The 21,653-nt window shown below is 52.5% G+C and overlaps 1 protein-coding gene across 1 annotated transcript; it reads left to right on the forward strand.

Moving 5' to 3' along the window:
* The first annotated feature begins 1,177 nt into the window (after positions 1 to 1,177).
* Positions 1,178 to 20,810, forward strand: LOC141732348 (transmembrane protein 45B-like). Its single transcript, XM_074561162.1, is given in 9 exon segments — positions 1,178 to 1,407; positions 1,716 to 1,848; positions 1,850 to 1,886; positions 3,193 to 3,272; positions 16,185 to 16,386; positions 16,728 to 16,940; positions 18,311 to 18,495; positions 19,358 to 19,503; positions 20,693 to 20,810. Coding segments are annotated over 9 exon segments (1,344 nt in total).
* The last annotated feature ends 843 nt before the right edge of the window (positions 20,811 to 21,653 follow it).

Raw genomic sequence — 21,653 nt, forward strand, 5'->3', positions numbered from 1 at the left:
TCTGTAGGTGGATTGATGTGGTTTTGAGGTGGTCTGTAGGTGGATGGATGTCATTTTGAGGTGGTCTGCAGGTAGATTGAGATGGTTTTGAGGTGGTCTGCAGGTCAACTGAGATGGCTTTGAGGTGGTCTGCGGGTATTTTGAGAGGGGCTACAGTAGGTACTGGAAGTTTTCCCTGAGCATCTCCAACTCCACAGTGGCACCTCTGTGTCACTTGACCTTTGAGTGACATGAGCCCTGGCTACTGAAGGTTCCTGACCTTGCAAACAATGCCAGAAAAAGCTGTAATCTGTGTTCGAGCCAGAGCCAATGGTTTTGCAGAAAGGTTTTAGGAGGGACTGGTTCAGATGAGGTGCAGCATCCATCTTTGGGGCAGGGAGGTGTGGGGCACTGCCGGCATGATCTCTCCCAGACATGATCCTTCAGGTCGAGGTTGGAGCACTCCGTGGGACAAGAATTAGAAGCAGTTTCCATAGCTGAGCTGCAACCCACTCCCGAGGCGCCTTATCTTCATCTCTAATTGTGTCTATTCACATGCAATCAAAACCCTAGGGGTTCGGGATTAGATCTGCTCTGACGTTACCCGGGGCGAAACAGCAGCTGGGCGTAGAGTGTTTGTTTTGGGGGTTTGTGCCATGGCAGAGGAAGAAGAGGCTGCGATGTGAAGTGGCTGCGAGGTAAAGCACATCTCAGCTGCACGTTGTGGCTCAGCTTTCCTCGGCAAGTCATCTCTCTTGCTTCCTTGCATTGCTGGTGATGGCTAGGAACTGAAAACCCAATAAATGGAAACGCTGGGGAAAAAAAAACGCTAAAATAATACTACTGCCAGGATTAGATTAAAATCAGGTAGGAAAACCCCATTTAGAAATCAACTGCCACTAAATAATTCGTCTCTCTCTCCCATGGACCCTACTTTCCTGCCTCGTGCTTCAACAACTAAAACTTTTTGGTTTGTGGAGCGGTTTGGAAAAAAAGGGGGTGGGGGGAGAAAAAGTTGCTTAAAAAGTAAGTCAAAGGCTCCAACATGTGTTCTTGGCTGGTTGAATTCAAGATGAGGGTTTTAGGCTTCCCGTGGGAGCTCCCTTTCACAGCTCTCCCCTAATCCTCTGGAAATCGCCTGTTCCCTACAGCTGTTGGTTCACCAGATAAACTATTTGTTCAATTATTCTTGGCTGAGATGGCGCGGGCTGCCTCAAAGGCTGCCGGCTCCATCCCTCGGCCCACTTCAATCGCCTCCGGAGGAGCCCCAGCCCGTTTGAAGCCCACCATCCTCCTCGCAAGACCGTCTCCTCTCCCACCCCCGCATCCTTTTTTATCTCGCCATAACATCCCCAAGCGCGGCCGACGGTGCTCCCGTGCGGCTGCAGGGGCGGGTTGGGAGGGCGGCTCCGGTGTCGGAGCGCCTGGGCGAGAAAATAATTACAAATGAAAGAGAGATTAGCAGAAGCTGTTGCGACAAATGCTGCCGAAATGGTTTCTGGAGCGCCGGCGGTCCCTTCTAACGGGAGAAGTCAGCTGCAGCTGCCGTCCCTATGGCGATGCAGAGAAACACGGGTCCCGCTGGGACCCCGGCATGAAAGCCTAAGACCCGACAAACCACGGCTTGGGGGGACGAGATGACGGACCGGGGCAGCTTCGCGTCTTCCAAATGGACCGGTAATTAACACAAATCTTTTTTTTCGCATTTGTCTGCCCCCTCCACCTCCGTCCCCCAGGCTCGGCTTTTGCAGAAGCCTTCAAACCCATCTAATAAATGGCTCGCAGCTGCTGAAAGATGGCTCTTGCCTGGCGCTGGGAATTGCTCTGGGTTCACCTTGTGAGGGGTCCGAGACTTCGGCCCCTCCGAGACGGGCACGCGGTTCCTAAATGGTTTGTCCTCACTTCAGGTAAAGCCCTGTTTCAGTTTGCCGAATTTCCCCCCATTTAACCAAAAGGTGAGGATAACACGGCATGGTGTAGCGATAGGATGAGGGGGTCCGGTTTTTAACTGAAAGAGGGGAGATTTAGATGAGATCTGAGGAAGAAATTCTTCGGTGTGAGGGTGGTGAGCCCCTGGCCCAGGTTGCCCAGAGAAGCTGCGGCTGCCCCATCCCTGGAGGGGTTCAAGGCCAGGTTGGACGGGGCTTGGAGCAACCTGGGCTGGTGGGAGGTGTCCCTGCCCAGGGCAGCGGGTGGAACGAGATGATCTTCAAGGTCCTTTCCAACCCAAACCATTCTGTGATTCTATGATTCTATATGTTTGGACGTGCAGGAAAAACCTTGGCGGTCTTTACATGAGAGGTTAAATAGTTGATATTCATGAAAGGAGGAGAGATGGCTTTCAGGAGGTCATTCCTACTGGGTGCGAGGCTGAAAGCATCCTGCACGTCCGCCCGTGCATGGCTTGGCCCAGCCAGGTGGGTAGATCTGATGGAGCCGAGGTGTGAGATGGATGGGTGTCTGCACTACAAGAGAGGGTGCGACAAAATACCATTTTCCTTCATTCATGAGGTGGGGGAAGAGCTGACTCAGCCCTCATGCATGTAAGCCCTGCATCGTGCAGCCTACAGGTGAAAAGTGGCAATGCCCGATGCTAATTATGGGGTATCCCCCCAAAACCCCCAAAGTTCAGGGCTAACTATTGCCCAGGATTTCTGGGAAAGGGAGGGGAGGGTTATTTGGAGGAATAAGAAGCATACGGACAAGAGGGTCTATTATTTTTTAGGCTGTTCCTCTCCTGGGGTGGTTGACTCAGGGAGTAATTTCACCTCGATGGCCAAGGCAGTGGGACTGCGTAGGGGACAGGAAGGTCACCAGGGCGGGTGCACAATCCCTGGAAATCGAAACGTGGGAAGCGTGCAGGCAGCGTGCTCTACTGGCTTGCGGAGAAATGATGCAAAATAAAGCGGACAGGCTGGAAGAGTCGCCCCAGCTGAGCATCCTCTTTTCACCAGGCTCAGCAATAGGTGACCATCAGGAGGCCAAGATGAAGACAGCATCCTTGTCTTCTCCTGGCCATCCAGCCTCACAGTAGCCAAAGGGAATGACAGGTTGGGTTTTCCTTCACCAATAATGCTTTGATCACCAGCTCTTACGCTATAGGCAGCGTAAAATGTATTGTCTTTTGGCCTGGAACTGTGCGTTGATGACCAAGGCATGGTCAAAATTTTGTAGTCCAGTGGGATCAGGATGTGTGTTTCCATTTTCCTCCAGACGCCGAATTTTGCCCCAGTGAGAGGAGGTACCGGCCGCGTCGCTGTCAGGAGTGGTGCGGGACAAGGAGGAAAGCTACGGTGAGACGCGCTTCGCTCTGGGCTCCTGCAACATCCAGGGCTTGCAGCACCTGAGCAGAGGCACTGCAGCATCCTTCTCCTTTGTGGGTTTTTTTCCCCCAATTTCTAAAGTCAAACGCGATGTGCAACCTCGCCACGTCTGCATCCCTCTCCCAACCTCCCTCTTATCCCCCACGACCCTTCACCCATCCTCCCTCCATCACCATTCCAGCTGCTCCCCGCATCTCCCGAGCCCCACCAATTGCTCTTGAAACAACACGTCAAAACACCATTAGCTGGTCCCTGGCCAGCCTGGCTGCCTTCCCCGGCCGAAACGAGGAGGACAGGCTGGCGCTGAGGCATCCCGCCCGGCACTTTGAAGCGCCCGCCCGCGCTCGGCGGGGACAGCTGGGCCGTGCCACAATCCCCTCGGCCCTTTGGGCTAAGCCGGGCGTTTTAAAATAGTCCCCCTGCCCTTCCCCTACCCAAGGGTGACAACTGTGCAATTATTTTAGACGCTGTTTACGGGACCCGCGGCGTAACCGGAGCCCGGGGACGGCGGGGAGGAATGGGAGGTGGTGGGCGAAGGGGGCTGGGGGAGAAGGCGGGGGGCAGCTATGCGTGGGTTTCACCCTAATTAGCAGCCCCTTAATTTCTCACAGAGGTGCTGGAAAACTTGTGTACGCACGCAAAAGCGCCAGCACCAAAGAGATGGGTGGCTGAAAACAGGCTGTTTGCCGCAATCCTTAATTTTTTTTTAAGGATGGTTTGAACCCCTTAGTGTTTTAGGGCTCACCCAAAGGCGATGCTGCCTCCTCGCTGGAAAAACGATGCTGCCGGGTGGGTTGGGACAGTGGGTGGGGACGGAAACTGCCCCGGGTAATGCCTCACCTCGTGCCTCAGTTTCCCCATCAGTTAAAGAGAGGTGTGACGGGGGACACAGCCCTGGAAAAGGAGGCGAAGGGACCAGGGTAGAGCTGGACTTCCTAAAGCCGGTGCCGCATCCCGGCTGCTGCAAAGTGCTTTTAGCAGAGGGGAAGCTGTGACAAAGTGACACAAGGAGCTTCTCGCCGGCAGCGTGGGGCTGGAAAACCCACCCCGAAATGGGGATGCAGCCCCCGGTCCCTCCAGACCTGCAGCCTGGCACCCCTGAGCATCCCTCGGCGGTGGCGCGGGAGCCTTTCTGCGAGCCCTCAGCACCACCTAGTGTTCCCAAATATTCCTGGGGTTCATTTCTGCACACCCAAGACGCGTCCGGCCACGTCGCGTTGGCGCCTGGTCCCCAAGGCCAGCACAGCATCCCGCAACCCTCGTCCCTGCGTCCGCAAGGACCCCCCGCCCCCCCGCCCCACACACACTCGCTGCCTCTTTTCTCCTTTTTAACAACACAAATCCCTTGCGCAAGCTCTCAGGTGTGAAGGCTGCTCCCCAAAAACCCCAGCACCCGCTTCCCACAATCCCCCCCAAGCATCCTCCTCCTCTGGGCACGGATTTACGGGTCGGCTGAAACGCTTCGCTTCTGCAGAGCTCGGGGAGATGCCGGTTTGTAGCAGGTCGGGGCCGTATTTCTATTGCTAAAGGTCAATAAATAACAGGTTTTGAATTTGTTTTTGTCCCCGGGTATGTTTTTTTTTGATGAAACGCAACTGTTCGGATTGATGGGGATGGCGAATATTGGCAGAAATCATAAATGTTTGCCCAGGAAAGAGGGTTGGAGCCAGAGTGCTGGGGAGGAGGATAACCGCAGGCAAAAATTGTAACCAGTGATAAATAGGGGGAAGAAGGAAAAGTAAATATCAGTATTTTCCCCAACCTAATTTAAAAAAATGAAGAGTTTAGCATTGGCAAACTAATTTTCCCCTCTCTCTTTTCAGATGAAACCACCCACCACATCTGCTCCTGGCAGCTTCATGTCCCCGGTAACCTCCCCAGCAGGCGGAGGCGTTTATTCCCGCTCCAGGTGTTGAAGATCAACCAATCCCCAAATAAATGCCGCTTTTTTTAAGAGGTGACATGGGTTGAGCACAACTGGGGAGGTGACATTCCTCCCTCTGCCACCGAGATGTGCCCTTGCTCCACTTGCTGATGAATGGCAGCTTGAAGGAGGGGAAAAAACCACCCCAAAATCAAATCTCTGGGAAGTTTCTTTTTTTTTTTGCTGTGCCCTTCCTCTGCCCGCACCCGCTCCCTTTAAAAGGGCCTGGAGGAAAAAAAATGGCAGTTTATTTAGCCCAGAAGCACCGCAGTGGACAAAAAGGATCACTGCCAAAAAAAAAAAAAAAAACCCCAACAAAAAACCCCCAAAAGAGATCGTTGCAGAAATAAAAAGGGGCAGCTCCCAGGATTTTAAGATTTAATTTTTCCTGGCTCCCAGGGGCAATATTAATGGCACAGCCTTTAGGGGCTGCCCGTCGGTGCCTGTACCTCTCCCGGCGGGGCCGTGCGGGTGTCCCCCGCTTCTCCCCTGCCGGGATGGAGCTGGTTTGACCCAGCATTTTGTTGCCTGCCTGCTTTTCTCGCCCCGCATCAGCTGTGAGTTGTTTGGTTTTTTTACCCTGCTTGCCCCGATACAGTTTCCCACGGAGTTTTGCCCACTCTCTGCTCCCTTTTCGGTGCAATCGCTTTAACCTTTAGCCTTCAGCACCTCTCCCTCTCTCTCCCTTTCACCGTTTTCTTGCTCTCCGCCTTCACTTTCTCTTACACTTCTTTTATCTGGCTACACCATTTTCTTTTTAATGCTCTTCTGTCCCTTATTAGCGCTTTTGCCGCGTCCAAGCACGCTGCAGTGCTGGCACCCAGCTGGGGCTGATGCAGTTTGAGTCGCGTCGTGGCTGAGCTCTTTCTGCTTTTTATTTCATTCCAGTCCCCTCTCGCCTGTTTTTACCCAGCCGGGGTCTGAGATCTCTTCACGGCGGGGGGGTTTGTGTGGGGGGGGCTGTAATAGAAACCTTTGGGTTTGTTTTTTTTTTTTCCTTCGCTTGTGTCTGCTTTCTTTGCCAAGCTTGTCCCCAAAGCGATCCCTCCTCCGTCGGGCTGTACACGGACGCGGTTTGCTCTCTGCAGCTGCAGATGTGCCATATCGGATTTATTCATCTTCTCCTCTTGCCATCTGGCAAACTCCTTCCTCGGCGTCTTTGCGAGGGAGCAAGAATCAGGTCACGTTTCGAGCAGAGTTCGACCAGTCCCTCGCTCTCTCCTTTGCTAATTCCCAGTTTCTGCCTTCCCAGGGCTCTTTCCCCTTCCCACCCGGCATAAAGCTGCCCAGGGTGAGGAGGAAATTGGGCAGATGGTGGTTTGAAGAGAAGGCTTTGGGGAGACCTTAGAGCCCCTTCCAGTCCCTAAAGGGGCTCCAGGAAAGCTGGGGAGGGACTTTTGACAAGGGCACGTAGTGATAGGACGAGGGGTGATGGTTTTTAACTGAAAAAGGGGAGATTTAGATGAGATCTGAGGAAGAAATTCTTTGGTGTGAGGGCGGTGAGCCCCTGGCCCAGGTTGCCCAGAGAAGCTGTGGCTGCCCCATCCCTGGAGGGGTTCAAGGCCAGGTTGGAAGGGGCTTGGAGCAACCTGAGCTGGTGGGAGGTGTCCCTGCCCAGGGCAGGGCGGGTGGGAACTGGATGGTCTTTAAGGTCCCTTCCAACCCCAACCATTTCATGATTTTATAATTCTATGAGATGGGAGGATGCCTTGAAAGGATCTTCCCTGGGTACCAGGAAAGCTGATGGGACAGAGCCGCTCGCCTTGGCATCTGTAGAAGTTGGCTCATTTAAAAACGGGATGATGTAGGTATGTGACCGTTTTCCTGCAGATACATTGCCTGCGGCGGGTGCTACGTTGCACGGCACCCTCTCGTTTGGGCAGGTTTCACATGGGCCCATGCATGGGTGCGAGGCGGGGGGGAAAGGAAAACAAGGTGTAATTATCCTGGTTGGAAAACACATCGATATCCCAGCGAGGGACCGCATAAAGACCAGCGTCCGGGCGAGCGTGCCGGGCAGCTCTCCAGCTTGCTTTCTGATTTTCCTGCCTCCTAAAATTGCAGGCAACCTGTGCAGCTCCTCTCTCCGGATGCATGTCCGTGCGGCAGGTGACTCTGTCACCCGTCCCCTCTGCCAGCGCACGACGACGAGGGGGCTCATTTCCTGCCTCTGACGCTCCTTCATTTCCCCCCTGTTTCTCCCAGCAATTAATTCTCAGCAAATTTACGCATCGCTCCCTCCTTCCCCTACTGCATGGCTCCAGCCCGCGTCTGACACTGCATCCTTGGAGGTGGCAGGTCCCAAAGCGGAGATGGCAGGTACCAAAGAGCGTATTCTCTTCCCAGAGAGCATCCTGAGATGTTTCCCAGGGCAGCAAACTCCCGTTTTCCTGGTCATTCCCTGCAGATTCGCAGGTTGCTGCGGCTGGCCGGCTGCGGTTTGCTGTCAGAGCTCCCAGGGGTACGTTGAGTTCTGCGTGGGACAGGCAGGGAGCAAATGGACGTCGGGAGGTGGAAAATGAGAGACGGGCAGGACACAAACCAGCTTTTTGAGGCCTCAAAAATTCCTAGGAGGGAGGCTGGGAATTTTTTACCAGGGTGGATTCCATGTGAAGGCAGTGAGATTTAGAAAAGCTGCCAATCAGGACTTTTTTTTTGGCCGGGTGTGCGGCGTGTCGTGGTGGCCACCTCCAGTGGCCGCCCCGTGCCCGTGACTGGTGAGAGGCCAAAAATCTGGCCGTGAGTCAGATGAGTGACAGCCTTTACGTGTGATTTCAAGGCTGCTTTAAAGAGCAGCGAGGGTTTGGAGGGGTGGCTGAGCTCTAGTGAAGATACAGCTATAAATTAGAGCCGATCTTTGTGTTTTGTTGCGTTTTACAGGTTGCTCTGGACCCCGCGGAAATGAGAAGTTTTGCTGAGGTCGGATTCTGTTTAACCTCCAGCGCGGGGATGGTCTTTGCTACAATAAATACACCCGGAGAGGTTATTTGTTTCCTTATATTAAAGATCCACCCCCACCCACACCCCGTGGTTTCGTTCGGCAAATATTTGGCGGTGCAAATTTCCTGGTAGCCGAGAAACACCAACGGAGGGTTCGGTATGGGCAAACTTCCATTTCAGAGCCAGGTTGAGCTAAAGGTTTAGTTTTGAGCTAGAGGTTTGGTTTCTAGCTGAACTCAGCCTTTCGAGGTGAGAGGAGCCGTGGGATTTATGTACCAGGTCCAGCAACTTCACTGCTAATGGCCATTATTTTTGAACAGCGTTTTTGGTGCTTCAGTTGCGTTTTTGGACATCCCTTTTTTTTTTTTTTTCCATGAGCTTGCACGGAGAGGCAGCAAAATAATTCTTCGTGTTTCCAGGCCCTCCATCCTCATTTTCCTCCCATTTATTTCTCAACCTCAGTTTCAGGTGTAGGGTTTTTTTGGGGGGTGAATCCTCCCGTGTGCCTGCAGCAGCCCGATTTGTTCCGATTTATCCCAGGGCTTGCGGGACACGCGTTAAAACGGCAGCAGGCTCCTAGGACGTTCGTGGAACAATGTAATGGAGGAGCTGCCTAGCTGGAGAAAATAAATACCTGGAGCTTGGCTTTCGCCTCTGGAAAATTTGAATCGCCCCACCTGAAAAAACACGCGGGGTTTGGGCATCCAACCCCACCGCTGATAAAATCGGCGGCGAGAGGATGCCTGGGGGATGCTTCCTCCCTTCCAGCAGCGCCCGCCTCTCCGAGCGGTGAGAAAGGATGAATTAAGGGGATAATTATTTTTACAAGAAGTCACCTGTTTAAACAACAGCGCGGGACAGGGCGAGGGAATAGAATTGGGTTGTAATAAATCAAAATCGTAATAAAAAAAAAAAAAAAAGACAGGGGATTGCCAGACAGCGCTCCTAACCGCGAAGTCATTTATAAAACAGGGCGGATATATTTAAAGCATTAAAATTCAGCTTTCTTTACTACAAATTCCCCGCGGCAGGTGTATTTGCTCTCAGTGATGGAAGTACCTGCGCCGCTCTGTAAAAGTGAGGTAAACCCAGGGCCATTGCACAGGAGGCTCTGTCAGTGCTTCTTTTACAAATAGCGATAATAACGCTTACCTCCCTCCCAAGGGCGTTGTGGGGGTTAATTATTTAACATTTGTAAAGCACTCGCAGGGCTGGAGATGAAAGTGGAAAGTATTATTAAGAATAAGCTACGTTTTATAGGAGGCCTGGTCAGAAAATTGCGTTCGGAGTTGAAATATGGGTGATGAGAGGGGATCCCCAGAGGAGCATCCATCACGGCCTGGGAAGCACATAAAATGAAGTGCTTCAAAGAAATTAATCCGTTCGGCAGTGGTTGGTGGCCCGGGGGGGTGCAGGGGACCTGGGGCGGGGGGTAATGCCCCATACAGCCCCCCTGTCCCCACCTGAGGCGGGTGATGGGGGAGTCCGATAGAAGGAAATTTAATCATTGCAATGAAATGTGAGAAAATAAAGATTTGGGGGGGGGGGTGGGGTGGGGGGAAGCCTTGAGACAGCCAGTTGTTCAATTCGGGTGAGTTTTGGGGGGAACAAACTGCAAATGTAAGCGCCCCGTGTGCCCAACGGTGGCGGTTTTGGGGTTTTTTTTGTGTGTCTTGGGTTGTCTTTGCCTTGTTGGGGGGGGTTCGGGGAGGCTGGGAGCGGCCGGGGCTGGCAGGGAGGAGGCAGGTGCCGCGGGCAGGGGAGGAGCACGGCTCACCTGGGCGCAGGTCCGGCAGCGGCATCAGCGCGGCAGGTAAGGGTCCGCTGGCCGGCGTGGGGAGGGGGGCTTCGTGTTGGGAAGGGGCTGGGGAATGTCACCCCGAGCCAAGGGACTCGCCCCTCCCCCACCCCCCATAGCTGGGAGGGGAAGGGCCCCCATCTGTATCCCCTCCGGGTGGGTAGGGATGGGGGGGACCCCTCGATTTGTCATCCTCAACCAGCCCCATCCAGAGAGAGAAGGATTGGGATGGGTGAGCCTGGACCTGCTCCCCTCGAGAAAACAAACTGGGGGAGAGGGGGGGTAATGGGGGGGAGGGGGGTGGTCTTTGACCCATGGGGGGTGTCCCACCGCCCCGGGATCCCGGTGGGACAGGGGAAAGCTGGTGAGGGGGGGTTTGCTGCTGCCCCGGCCGCGGTGGTGGGACGCGATGGGGCAGCAACGCTTTCCCAGGAGGAAGTTTGAAAAATAAACACGGTACGTGGGGGGCCGAAAGCAGGCATGGGGGGAGAGCGGGGCAGCCTGGGGGCACGGCGTCCCCCCCAAATCCCCCCTCACCCCTTGCTGGGCTGCCTGCGAGAAGCCTTCTCCGGCTCCCTCCTCCACTCCCCAGCCAAATTAAATGCAAATTCTCCGTCTAAACAGCCAGACCGAAACCGCTGCTGTGCGCGCCGAACCAGAAACCCGCTCCCCACCCTCCTCTCCCCGCAGAATTGCCCAGAAAAGTCTCTTTCCGTGCCCGAAAATGTGTGCATTAGGAGGAAAAGCAGCGTCCAGGGGACTGCCCTGCCCGAGGGATGGTGCCTCCCTTGGCAGGGCGTTGCTGGGGAAGGGTTTCTTCCTTCTTCCTACCCGCTTGGCGTTAAAAAAAACAACTAAAAACATCTCACTTTTGCAGCGCCGGAGGTGACGGCCGAGGCACAGGGTGCTTGCAGAGGTTTGTGTCGGGCAGCCACAACCACGTAATAAACCAAAGGGCTGCCGCGGTACTCAACCGGCTTAGTTTTATGTATTTAAAGTGAATAACTGGATGTATCTGGGATGTATCACGCTGGAAATGGTTTCTTTAGTAGCTCGTCTTGGACAGTTTTCCTTGAGGGATGCTGAGGGCGGCTGGGAGGAGCGCTTGGCCTGTGGGGCAATGGGGACAATTTTAGGACGAGCAACGGTCTCGCCTTGGGAAAAACACCGATTTTTGCGGCGTTGCTGGTGGCGGCAGTGCCGGTTTGGAGTCAGGGCTTTGTGTGGGTGCTCGTTGGGGTTGGGGGAGTCAACCCCCCCAACGTCTGGGGTTGGGTCTCCTCCTGCTGATGGGTTCCATCGTCACCCATCGCAGAGCTGGGGAGGCACAGACCTCGGCTCCCCGAGTCCCACAGCAACCACCACCTTTAGAGAGCACTTTAATCTCTTCGGCATCACGCAGATGCGAGGAAAAATGGCTTTTAAGATGGTAACATGCGTTTCCCAAAACAGATCATTTTTAAAGTCAGACCTCATTGCCTTAAAACCACAAATAAACAAATGCTGGTCGTAAAGAGAAGCAAAAGGATGATGAAGCGCCCGCTCCGAGCCCCTGTAATTAAGATGGCTTTGGCTGATTTGTTTTATTTCTCGGCTTTCTCTGCTGGGCTGTAATTCGGAGCTGCTTCTCGCTGCTTCCCTGACGGTGGGGACAGAGAGCCCAAAGCAGTGAGCGATATAACCCCTCCATCGCCAGCGTTTCGGTCTCTCTCTTTCCCCCAGCGCCTCTTTCCAGGTGGGTCCGTTGCGTCTATTAAACAGATGTCAGATCTCCGCCATCCCCAGTTTGAAGCTTTCATCCCGGTTTGAACATCCACATTGAATTTTCCCTTTGTTTTCGGATTAGCTCGGTCTATCTCCTGTGTCTATCAGCAGCTGCTCCTGCAGCACCTGATGGTCCTTCAGATATTCCCCGGCAATTGAGCCTAATAGGTTCCAACGATGATGATAATTTTTAACCTAAGACTGAAGACCCTAAGGATTCTTTAGAGGCAGAGAAGTTGCTTTCGTGGGTTGGCAGATGCGGCTGGGCTCGCGAGTATTACTAACAAATAGCATGATTGCTCGGTGTCACCGCGAACGCTCCCTGGTGCGGACGGAGGCAGAGAGAGAAGAAAAACCGAGGCTAATGGGATGAAATGGTTCAGAGTGGGGTTTTAGCCTGACATTAATGCATTAGTGATTCAACTCCCCGGGGAGCTAATGGAAGTGCCGCTATGATTAGAAATGTCTCCATGGACAAATAAGATGGTGCTGGTGATGGAGTGAGGCAGCGGGCAAGAGGAGAGCTCGTGTTTGTAGGCGATGCCTCTGCTGGCGTCTCTTGGGTGTCTCCTCTGCCGTCTTTCTGTCCTCAGAGGGGCAGTTGTCTCACCTCCCTGTCTTCTTCTCCAGTCACCCTGTTGCTGGATTTCCCTCCCAGGCAGAGGATTTGGGTTGCGTTGTACCAGGAGAGAGCGCACGGGGTAGGAAATGGGCTGATGGAGGATGCTTTTTTGGCCAAAGCAGCTGAGCCACTGCCGTCTATGGGTCTGGGTTTGATGCTCTCCTCCTGCGCTCTCAGACGCAGCAGGAGGAGACCCAAACCACCTCCAGAGGGCTGGAAATAGCTTTGTTATTTCCAGATATACACCTCAGTGGCATTCCCCAGCTCGGCCTTTTTTTTCCCACAAGCCGAGGCATTTCTCTGTTGAGTCAGCCTTTCCCCAGGGACCGTCCGCGTCACCCGCGGATGCTCCGAGAGCCAGGCGGCGGGTCCCCCGGAGAGCAAACCAGCTCTGGCGTGTCTGAACCGCCTGATTTGTGGAGGTCTAAGGGCAAAGTTAATTGCAGGGGTGACGGCTGCGAGCTGTTCCCACTGGCGAACTTTAGACTGTAATTTCCAAGCTGGGGAAAATGGAAGTGATGCCCTGAGTGAGACATTATCGATGCACTAATAAGACCTTTATAAAAAAAATAATTAATGCAGTAAAGCAAACGAGAGCTTTGGAAAACTCAAATAGTCCACGGTTTGGCTGAAAAGAGATTATCTGTGGCTGCCAGGGTAGGATGAGAGGAGGAGGCGAAAGCCTAGTCGGGCTCCTCGCCGTCCTCCGGACGCCTCCCCGGGTGGTTGGCCCATTGGCTATAAACCAAGCAGCAACCAGCTCCTTTGGGAGGTGATAAGAGCAGACGAAGCAGTAAATCATTAAGCAGGCGCAGCGCACGGCATTGTAATAAACAGAGGGCAAAGTGCATTAATTACAAGGCAGCGGGGACGCGGGTGCGTTGTCGAGCGCGCAGGTTAGGCGGCGAGGGAACGGGGCAAAGGCGGGCCCTGCGGGGATGCCCTGAAGGGGCGGTTGTTGCTGCCAACCCAACATCAGCTGGACCTTCAGCCTTTTTCTTTTCCCCAGTGACTGCAGGCAAAGTCTCGCTGCACTTGGAGCTGTAGGGATAAACAAGAGCTCTTTGGCTGTTTGCTCCAGGGTGCTCACGGTTGAAAACATAATTGGTTTGGGAGTTTTTATGTTTGGGTTTTTTTTTTTTTCCCCCCTCTGCGCTCACTTTTTGCGTGTTTTCAGAGGAGGAAGGGAAGCGGGAGAAATAGTTTCGCTGGTCACGCGTCCCAGATAAGCCGCCCTGCTTCCTGCTGGCGAGGGATGGGGCGGGTACGGACGGCAGCAACCCCGAAACAGTCCCTGTCACCCTGCCGAGCCCACCCCAGCACACCTACGCCTTGTCAGGTGGACGTGCTGGCTGCTGGGCTCCGTTTAAATGACCTTTACATTTCCTTGCTCGGTCAATGTATCCTTTAGTTCAGCCTGTTTCGACGGCGGTGATCTCACGTGGGAAACCAGCAGGTCCCCTTAAATATCTGCCTTTAAAATAGCTAGTCAACGGGGTTCTCTATTTGACTATATATTTCTGTGATACTGTTATAAGTATAGCATTAACATGGCATGATATGGCTGCGGTACTTCTTGGCGCGGTATTCGGGGATTGGTTTAGTTCTGCTTTCAGTCGTCATCCTGACACTACACCGTTGCGTGCACGCGAAGCAATTCTCTGCTCACTCAGAAAACACAGATTTCTCAGCCACCTCCCCGGCTCAGGTATGCAGCTCCCTTAATCCACGGGGATACAGGTGGATGCTCCGATTCCCTGGCTGTCTTTTCCAAAGGGCTAAAAAGACCATTGTATTAACCCACTGGACTGTGCCAGCATTGCTGGTAAACGGCGTCTTGCTTCGATTTTGTGTTTATTTACCCAATGCACCCACTGTCAATAAATCTCTCCTTTTAAGTCACAAAACCTCGCAGTGCTGCTAACAGCTGCCTCCAAACCTGCTCGACAATAGGGTAGAAAATAATACTTTCACGCACAGATTTTCCACAAAACCTCGCAGTGCTGCTAACAGCTGCCTCCAAACCTGCTAGACAATAGGGTAGAAAATAATACTTTCACGCACAGATTTTCCACCCTCGGATTAAATCCCCTCCTAAATTTGTTTGCAAGAAGCCCTCAGTGGTAGTTCACAGGTATTTGGTGGAAGGCAAGGACGTCAGCTGCGTGCGCCGGGGTGGTGTTTGCACGAGGAGGCAATGTTTGCTTACCTCCAGGGGTTGGATTAAACCAGGCTTGGTTAAACCAATTCAAATCGGGCAGGTTGGCGACGGGGCTGATCTAACCCGGTGGATTTTCCTGCCTCTGAGAGATGGTATCTGCGCCCAGCCGAGCTCCGGGGGCATGGGCTTAACGGGGCGAAACGAGGTGTCCCCGGGACAAACCGACCTGAAATCAGATATTAATAAAGCCAAAGCAACTGCTCTCCCCTCTCAAAGGGAGAGACGTGTTCAACCTCACCTCCGAGTTATCCTTTATGCCGAAGGCAGGCAACAGCGGAATAAGAGCATTTTTTGGGGGTTTATTTTTCTAGCGAGTGAGGACTGGAGCCCAAAATGCAGATGGGGAAGGCGGTATAAGGATAACCAGGTCATGGGGGTCTGGGATGGGGACATCAGGTCCAGCACCAAACTCCGCATCCCGTTGCTATGTGGATGGATGGATGGATGGATGGATGGATGGATGGATGGATGGATGGATGGCATCCATGCCACGAAAGAGCTGGTTTCTGCCCGGCGTTAAGCTCAGCTCGGGGTGGAGAGGAGCGTTAATAAATGGAGAAGGAAGTCCTTGGTGCCAGCAACACAGCCCTTGCTATCAATTAAAAAAATCCTAATTGACCAGCCCGCCACAACCGACCTGCGATCGCGCCAAGGCAGGCCCCCGAACATATGCTCGAGCCCACATCAAAGAGCTAATCGTTTCTCCACCTAATTAAGCAAACCAGCAAATGGCAAACAGGAGCCGGCTGGGTTTTAATTGCTGTAATTCTCCTAGGAAACGGGTCCCCCGGCTCTCCTACAAATGGTGCACGTGTGTGCGCTCGGGCACGGAGGCTCGAGCGGCTCGGCTGGGATCCCCGGGCTCTGTGCGGTGCAAATCCCGGCTTAGTGATGCTCTGGAGAGGGGAAAAAATGGATGGAAGGAGGCAGCAATGCAGGGAGCGAGTTGGTTTCTTTGCCCAGAACCAAAAATATTTTGTTTCCAGCAGCTTTTGGGGCATTTTTTGCAGCTATAATTTTTTGCTTTGGCTTTGCGAAATAGATGTGGCGTGGGTTGAGGTTGGTTTTTTTCCCCTCCATGGACTGAAAAAATTCTGGGAATTTCAAAAATTTTGGGGCATAGCACATCTCTTCTGTGGCTGCTCAAGGAGCTAAAGAAACCCACTGCTGTTTACCCCTAGACCTTACTGGTTTCCCTGTGTGTTTTCTCTCCTGCCTGGTCCCGAAAAGCCCACCTGCCCTGGTGTGCAGTGGATGCTCTCGCTCGTCCCTGCAGAAGGGTAGGAAAAGCAGGAGCTACTGCTGGGAGGGACCCAGGGGGAAGCAAAGTTCAGGCTGGGATGTGTCAGAGATTGCAGCAGATATGGGGCCTCTGCTAAACTAGTCTGGGCTGTGGCTTTTTCGGATATTTCCTAATCATGGGGCCAGGACGTCAGAGACATCCCACCTCTCACCCTTGGGGGGTTTCCCAGTGCTCCTTCCTATTCCCACGTGCCTGGTCAAGCCTTGTCCAGTCCTCCCTGAAAGGGAAATACCTTTTTTTTTTTTTTCCAGCATTGTGTCAAATAACTGGTGTAAATTGTATAATGGCATTGTTTCTCTTTGCCTTGTAGTCAGAGGACGCTGTCAGGATGGCGAACTTCAAGGGTCACGCGCTTCCAGGCAGTTTCTTCCTGCTCTTTGGGCTCTGGTGGTCTGTGAAATACCCGCTGCAGTACCTCAGCCAGAAAGCAAATAAGAAATCCCACAGGACTTATTGCTTCCAACGTGTGGATGCTATCGAAGGGGGAGTCAAAATCGTCTTCGCTCTAATAGGTAAGGGTTATATTTTAGTAGATACGCCGGTAACTTCCCAGCCTGTAGCGATGACTGCACTGGAGCCCTTACTCCAGAGAAACCGTCCCAGGCATGGAAGGATGCATCCTTGATGTTCATCTTGTCTTGATCTCTAATAGAGTTTGATGTGAAAAGACCAAGTCTCATAGCCCTTCCCAAAGCTGAGCTACCATTGATAGAGGTTTTTTTATATCCAGTCCTTTCTCCCTAACGCAAAACGACCAGCTCTTGCTTCAGAACCACCCCCCCAGCAATGAGTAGCATCAACCGTCGTTGCATATAAACCACCAGAAATGGCGTGATCTTGCGTGTCCGTGCAGGGATGCTGGCAGAGCAGTTTGTCCCGGACGGTCCACACATGTACCTCTACAGTGGGGAGAACCATGACTGGGTGAAGCTGATGAACTGGCAGCACACCACCATGTACCTCTTCTACGGCCTCTCCGGGGTGGTGGACGTCTTCACCTACGTCTCCCAGGTGGTGCCGCGGGGTCTGGACCGCCTCATGCTCTCCGTGGCTGTGTTCGTCGAAGGTCGGTAGAAGGTGGCGCTTAATTCGGGGAGGAATGTTGGGAGGGTGAGTCAGAGAGGACCAACATTTGCCAGACTGAGATATTGCTCTGAACGCCCCCGAAGATAGGACACGTTGTAGGTGATATATTATCCAAGGGCAGTCCGTAGCAAGATGGGAAATACAGGCATCGATAGGTCCTGCCTTCCCCTGGTTTGGGATTTCTGGGGTGACAGCGGTAGAAAGCAGCAGGCTGAGTTTCCTCGTTATGATAAATGGATGGTGGACACTGCATTTATCTTAAATCTACAGAGCTGTTTGCGTGCCCCACGTTCTCCCCTGAGAGCCATTAATTGCACTGCAGGCATCGTCATCCTCATCTGCTTGCGTTGCACGTGGCAAATTCGAGTGACTTATTCCAGCTTGAGCACATCACGAATGTCATTTTGTCTTCAGGCTGTCTTGCAAGTCACCAGCCAGGATTTCAGACCCCTCTTGGATCACACAGGGAAAAGACAATAGGAAATGAAGGTCTTGCTTATATAGAAAATCCCTTAATGAAGGCATATGTCTTGTTATTTTCCCTTCCCCGATTCCCGAGGTTTTTGAAGCAGCAGCAGGGGCGGCTCAACAGGCACAGTCTGGCGTGTAAGAAAAGGAAATCTATCATTTCCAGCTCCTAAGAAAATGGTGAGGTTTAGTGACAGAAAAGCGGGACACAGCAGGAGCCTGGCTAGGAGGGGAGGGTGATCTGAAGAGGTGACAGCACCAATGTGGGAAAAAAACCACCCTTCTGTTGTCCTCTGCCTTTGGTCCCCATCTTGCTCAGATCCTCCTGCCCCAAGGTTGGGCACCTCATCCCTCCAGGAGGGTGAGATGCTAGGAGATATGGAGAGAAGGCTCCGGAGAGACCTTACAGCAGCCTTCCGGTATCTGAAAGGGGCCTACAAGAAAGCTGGAGAGGGACTTTTGACAAGGGCATGTAGTGATAGAATGAGGGGCGATGGCTTTAAACCGGAAAGGGGTAGATTTAGATCAGATATTCAGAAGAAATTTTTCACTCTGAGGGTGGTGGGCCCCTGGCCCAGGGTGCCCAGAGAAGCTGTGGCTGCCCCATCCCTGGAGGGGTTCAAGGCCAGGTTGGACGGGGCTTGGAGCAACCTGGGCTGGTGGGAGGTGTCCCTGCCCAGGGCAGGCAGGGGGAACTGGATGGTCTTTAAGGTCCCTTCCAACCCAAATCATTCTATGATTCTATAATTCTATGTGGAGTTCCTTGTTTTCATGACGACCTGTCTCAATTTACCACCCAGGCAGGTGATTTACTCTACCAGGGCTCAGTGGTCATGGTTGATGCTGTTAATGCTACTCTAAGCATTGTATGTATTTTGGCAGGTTGTCTCTTTTATTACCACGTCCTTCATCGCCCCATGCTGGATCAGCATATCCACTCCCTGCTGCTCATCGCCGTCTTTTCAGGGGCCTGCAGCGTCATGCTGGAGGTCTTCCTCCGCGACAACATTGTCCTAGAGATGTTCAGAGCTGGCGTCACCATCGTCCAGGGAACGTGGTTCTGGCAGGTCAGTTCTGCCTTCTCTTGCGGAGCAGAGGCCCGAGGTAGGAGAGCAATGGTAAAAGAGGAGAAGCAGCCGTACATCACGTATCAATCGCGCGTCTCTGAAGGATAATTTTGCCAGGCTCGCTTCATAAATAGATCATAACCCAGAATGAAAATTTACTTATCACAGGTCATCTCTGATGACTGCTCCTGCTGAAATGGCTGTTTGTCTTGGCTTGTTGCTCCTCTGGGGGGGAAAAAGCAAAAGCGAGCGCTCGCAGTGAGCGAGCAGCATTCTACAGTGTCTAACGACCACGTACTAATTGCTTAATGTGTCTAATGCACCCTGCAGCACTCCCTCTGGTTTAGTGGAAAGATGCAAACCCCACCTAGCAATAAAATGGCTGAATAAAAATATGGCCAGCTGCTCGCTTTGGTAGCAGGCGGAGAAGCAAAGGAATCAGCTGGAGGTACCCACTGCCGAAAAGAAATGCGAGTTCCCCTCCTCTTTCTCAGCCCCAGGGCTGCTGCGCGAACCCAAATTCAGAGATTAAAAACCGTGCTGAGCTCGCAAAACACGAAATTTGGAGTTTTTAAAGGATGGCTAGGAGTCTGCAGTGCAGGGGGACAATTGTGTCCGGATATTGTACAGAAAAAGAGAGACCGTGGGCGACGACTTGCTTTGTGTGGCCTCTCATTGCAAGGCTGGACTTGAACGAGCCCAGCGCTGTCTCAGAAAAAAACACGTTCCTGGTCAGGGCTCAAGTCCCTTGGTCACCGTATGGATCATGGTGATAACCAAGATGGACAGAAGGGTGCTGGAGGCCTGCGATACATTGATTATTTTTTTTCCCCTGAGGTAATAAATTTCTTGTTCCACCCAGATCGGGGTCGTGCTGTTCCGGCCGTGGGGAGGTCCAGTGTGGAATGAGGAGGACCACAGCAACATCATGTTCCTCACCATGTGCTTCTTCTGGCACTGGGCAGCCGCCGTGGCCATCCTGGCTATAAACTACACTCTCGCTTACTGGTACAGCTGGGGCATGAACTTGGGCAGGAGTCGGGTGGGCAGAGAGGGATGGGGATGGCTGGGGTGAGATGCAGATGTACTCCTGGAGCACAAAGTCACCGCTGAATAAGCAGCCCCTGACTGCTGCAAGTTTTAGGGCACGGCAACAAGCGTGCACTTTATTTGTCGACTGCACAGAATGCAAAATAGTGTCAGCGAAAGCATTAAACGCGGAGAAGTCAAATAATCGAGCCCCCAGAGCTGCTCCTGGAAATCGTGCCGCTTTTTTTTGTCTGCACCGGGTGCTGGAAGTCAAACTGTAATTTGATAGAGAAAACAAAGCATTACCAGGACCTCCTGACACTTCGTCCCCTCCTTTGCAAGGATTTCGAAGCAGTCGACAGTCACCGAGTTATTAGAGGTACAACATCACTGTCTGGTGGCTAAGACATTGCCAGCCACAGGCATGGCTTTTCCAAGGGGATGGGAAGGGGACGTTATCCCACTTTCAGGGGTGCTCCTACAGCTTACGAGCCTCTAGGCTGTGGGGAAGTTTAGATTGGCTATTAGGAAAAATTTCTTCACCGAAAGGGTTGTCAAACAATGGAACAGGCTGCCCAGGGAAGGGGTGGAATTGCCATCCCTGGAGGTACTTAAAAGACGGGTAGACGTGGTGCTGAGGGACACGGTTTAGTGGTGGACTTGGCAGTGTAGGGTGGGTGGTTGGACCTGATGATCTTAAAGGTCACTTCCAACCTAGATGATGGTATGAGTCTATGACTCTCTGAGGGATGCTGGTTTGCTGTGACGCGGGTCACAGAAGTTATAGTCTATGCGAGCAAATAGACTTTATACAGAACAAAAAAACCCTAGTCCCCCCCAAACAGCATTTTAGAATCATAGAATGGTTTGGGTTGGAAGGGACCTTAAAGACGACCCAGTGCCACCCCCTGCCCTGGGCAGGGACACCTCCCATCAGCCCAGGTTGCTCCAAGCCCCGGCCAACCTGGCCTTGAACCCCTCCAGGGATGGGGCAGCCGCAACTTCTCTGGGCAACGTGAGCCAGGATCTACAGGTCTTTAGGACCCCTAGAATAGTTTCTCCCCCTCTGTGCATTCATTATAAATGCGCTTTGCTCCCCTGAGCAGCCTGGTGAGGGGCACTAGTTTGGGGGTTTTGCTAACGGCGATTTATCGCTCGTGTGTTCCAGGTGCATCCAGAGGTGCAGGAGAGGCAGCGGAGAGCCCTACATCAATCTCGGAGTCCGGGAGCAAAAGTATGACACGAGCTCCCAAGCCGCCTTCTTGAATGGATCTGATGAAGAGTGAAGAGGGTGCGATCTCCTTCTCCAAACGCGCAAAGAATCCGTCTTCTAGAAGAAAAAAAATAAATTAAAATCTAATGAAATATTTATGTTTTGGAAGAGCAAAGAGAGATGCCACCGCTCTGCTGCTGGGAAGCACGTTGAGCTCATGGGTGGTAGCTGCCCTCCGTCTGCACCCGAATATCGCTGTCTCTGAAACGAGCCCTGTTTGCAGTGATTTTTAGCAACAAAATTAAGTGCAGAAATTCAAGAAGATGAAATTGCTTAGTCCGATGGGTTCCCAGGGGCGTTTCCATAGCGATGGACAGCATCCTTTGTCCGGTTGACTTTTCCAAGCACCTGGAGGCTTTGACCTGCCGTGATTGAAGTCAGGGAAACCTCCAGGCTGGGGTCATGCACCTCCGGACCACGGCATCATCCCAATGAGGAAGAGTAAAAGAGTGTTAAATGCGAGATTATGTCAAATTTGCAACATCATGGCTTGATTTTGCACAATACAGATTTTATTACCTAAGCCTTGAACTAAAGAGAGGTTTTGTTAATAGTTTTCCTGTTCACTTAAAGGCTGAAAGAGTGAATAAATGTGAAATAAAAATCCTCACTGAGCTGATATCCTTAAATTTAAGTCTGATAAATTATAGAGTGCGTAATAATAGCTTAGACAAATCCATCCCTCAGACCTGTAAAGCCTGAAGGGCTGTAAGATACACGGCTAAGCAGCAGGGATTCATAAAACGTCCCGGTTTTCCACTGAAAATAAACCCCGCAGCTTGGGAAGTGAGATGAAACAAGCACACGTGTTGTTTTTAGCCTGCCTGTGCCAGCTAATTTCTTGGGAAAAGTGTCT

This window comes from Larus michahellis, chromosome 17 (assembly GCF_964199755.1).
Source record: "Larus michahellis chromosome 17, bLarMic1.1, whole genome shotgun sequence".
NCBI classification, from domain to species: domain Eukaryota; kingdom Metazoa; phylum Chordata; class Aves; order Charadriiformes; family Laridae; genus Larus; species Larus michahellis.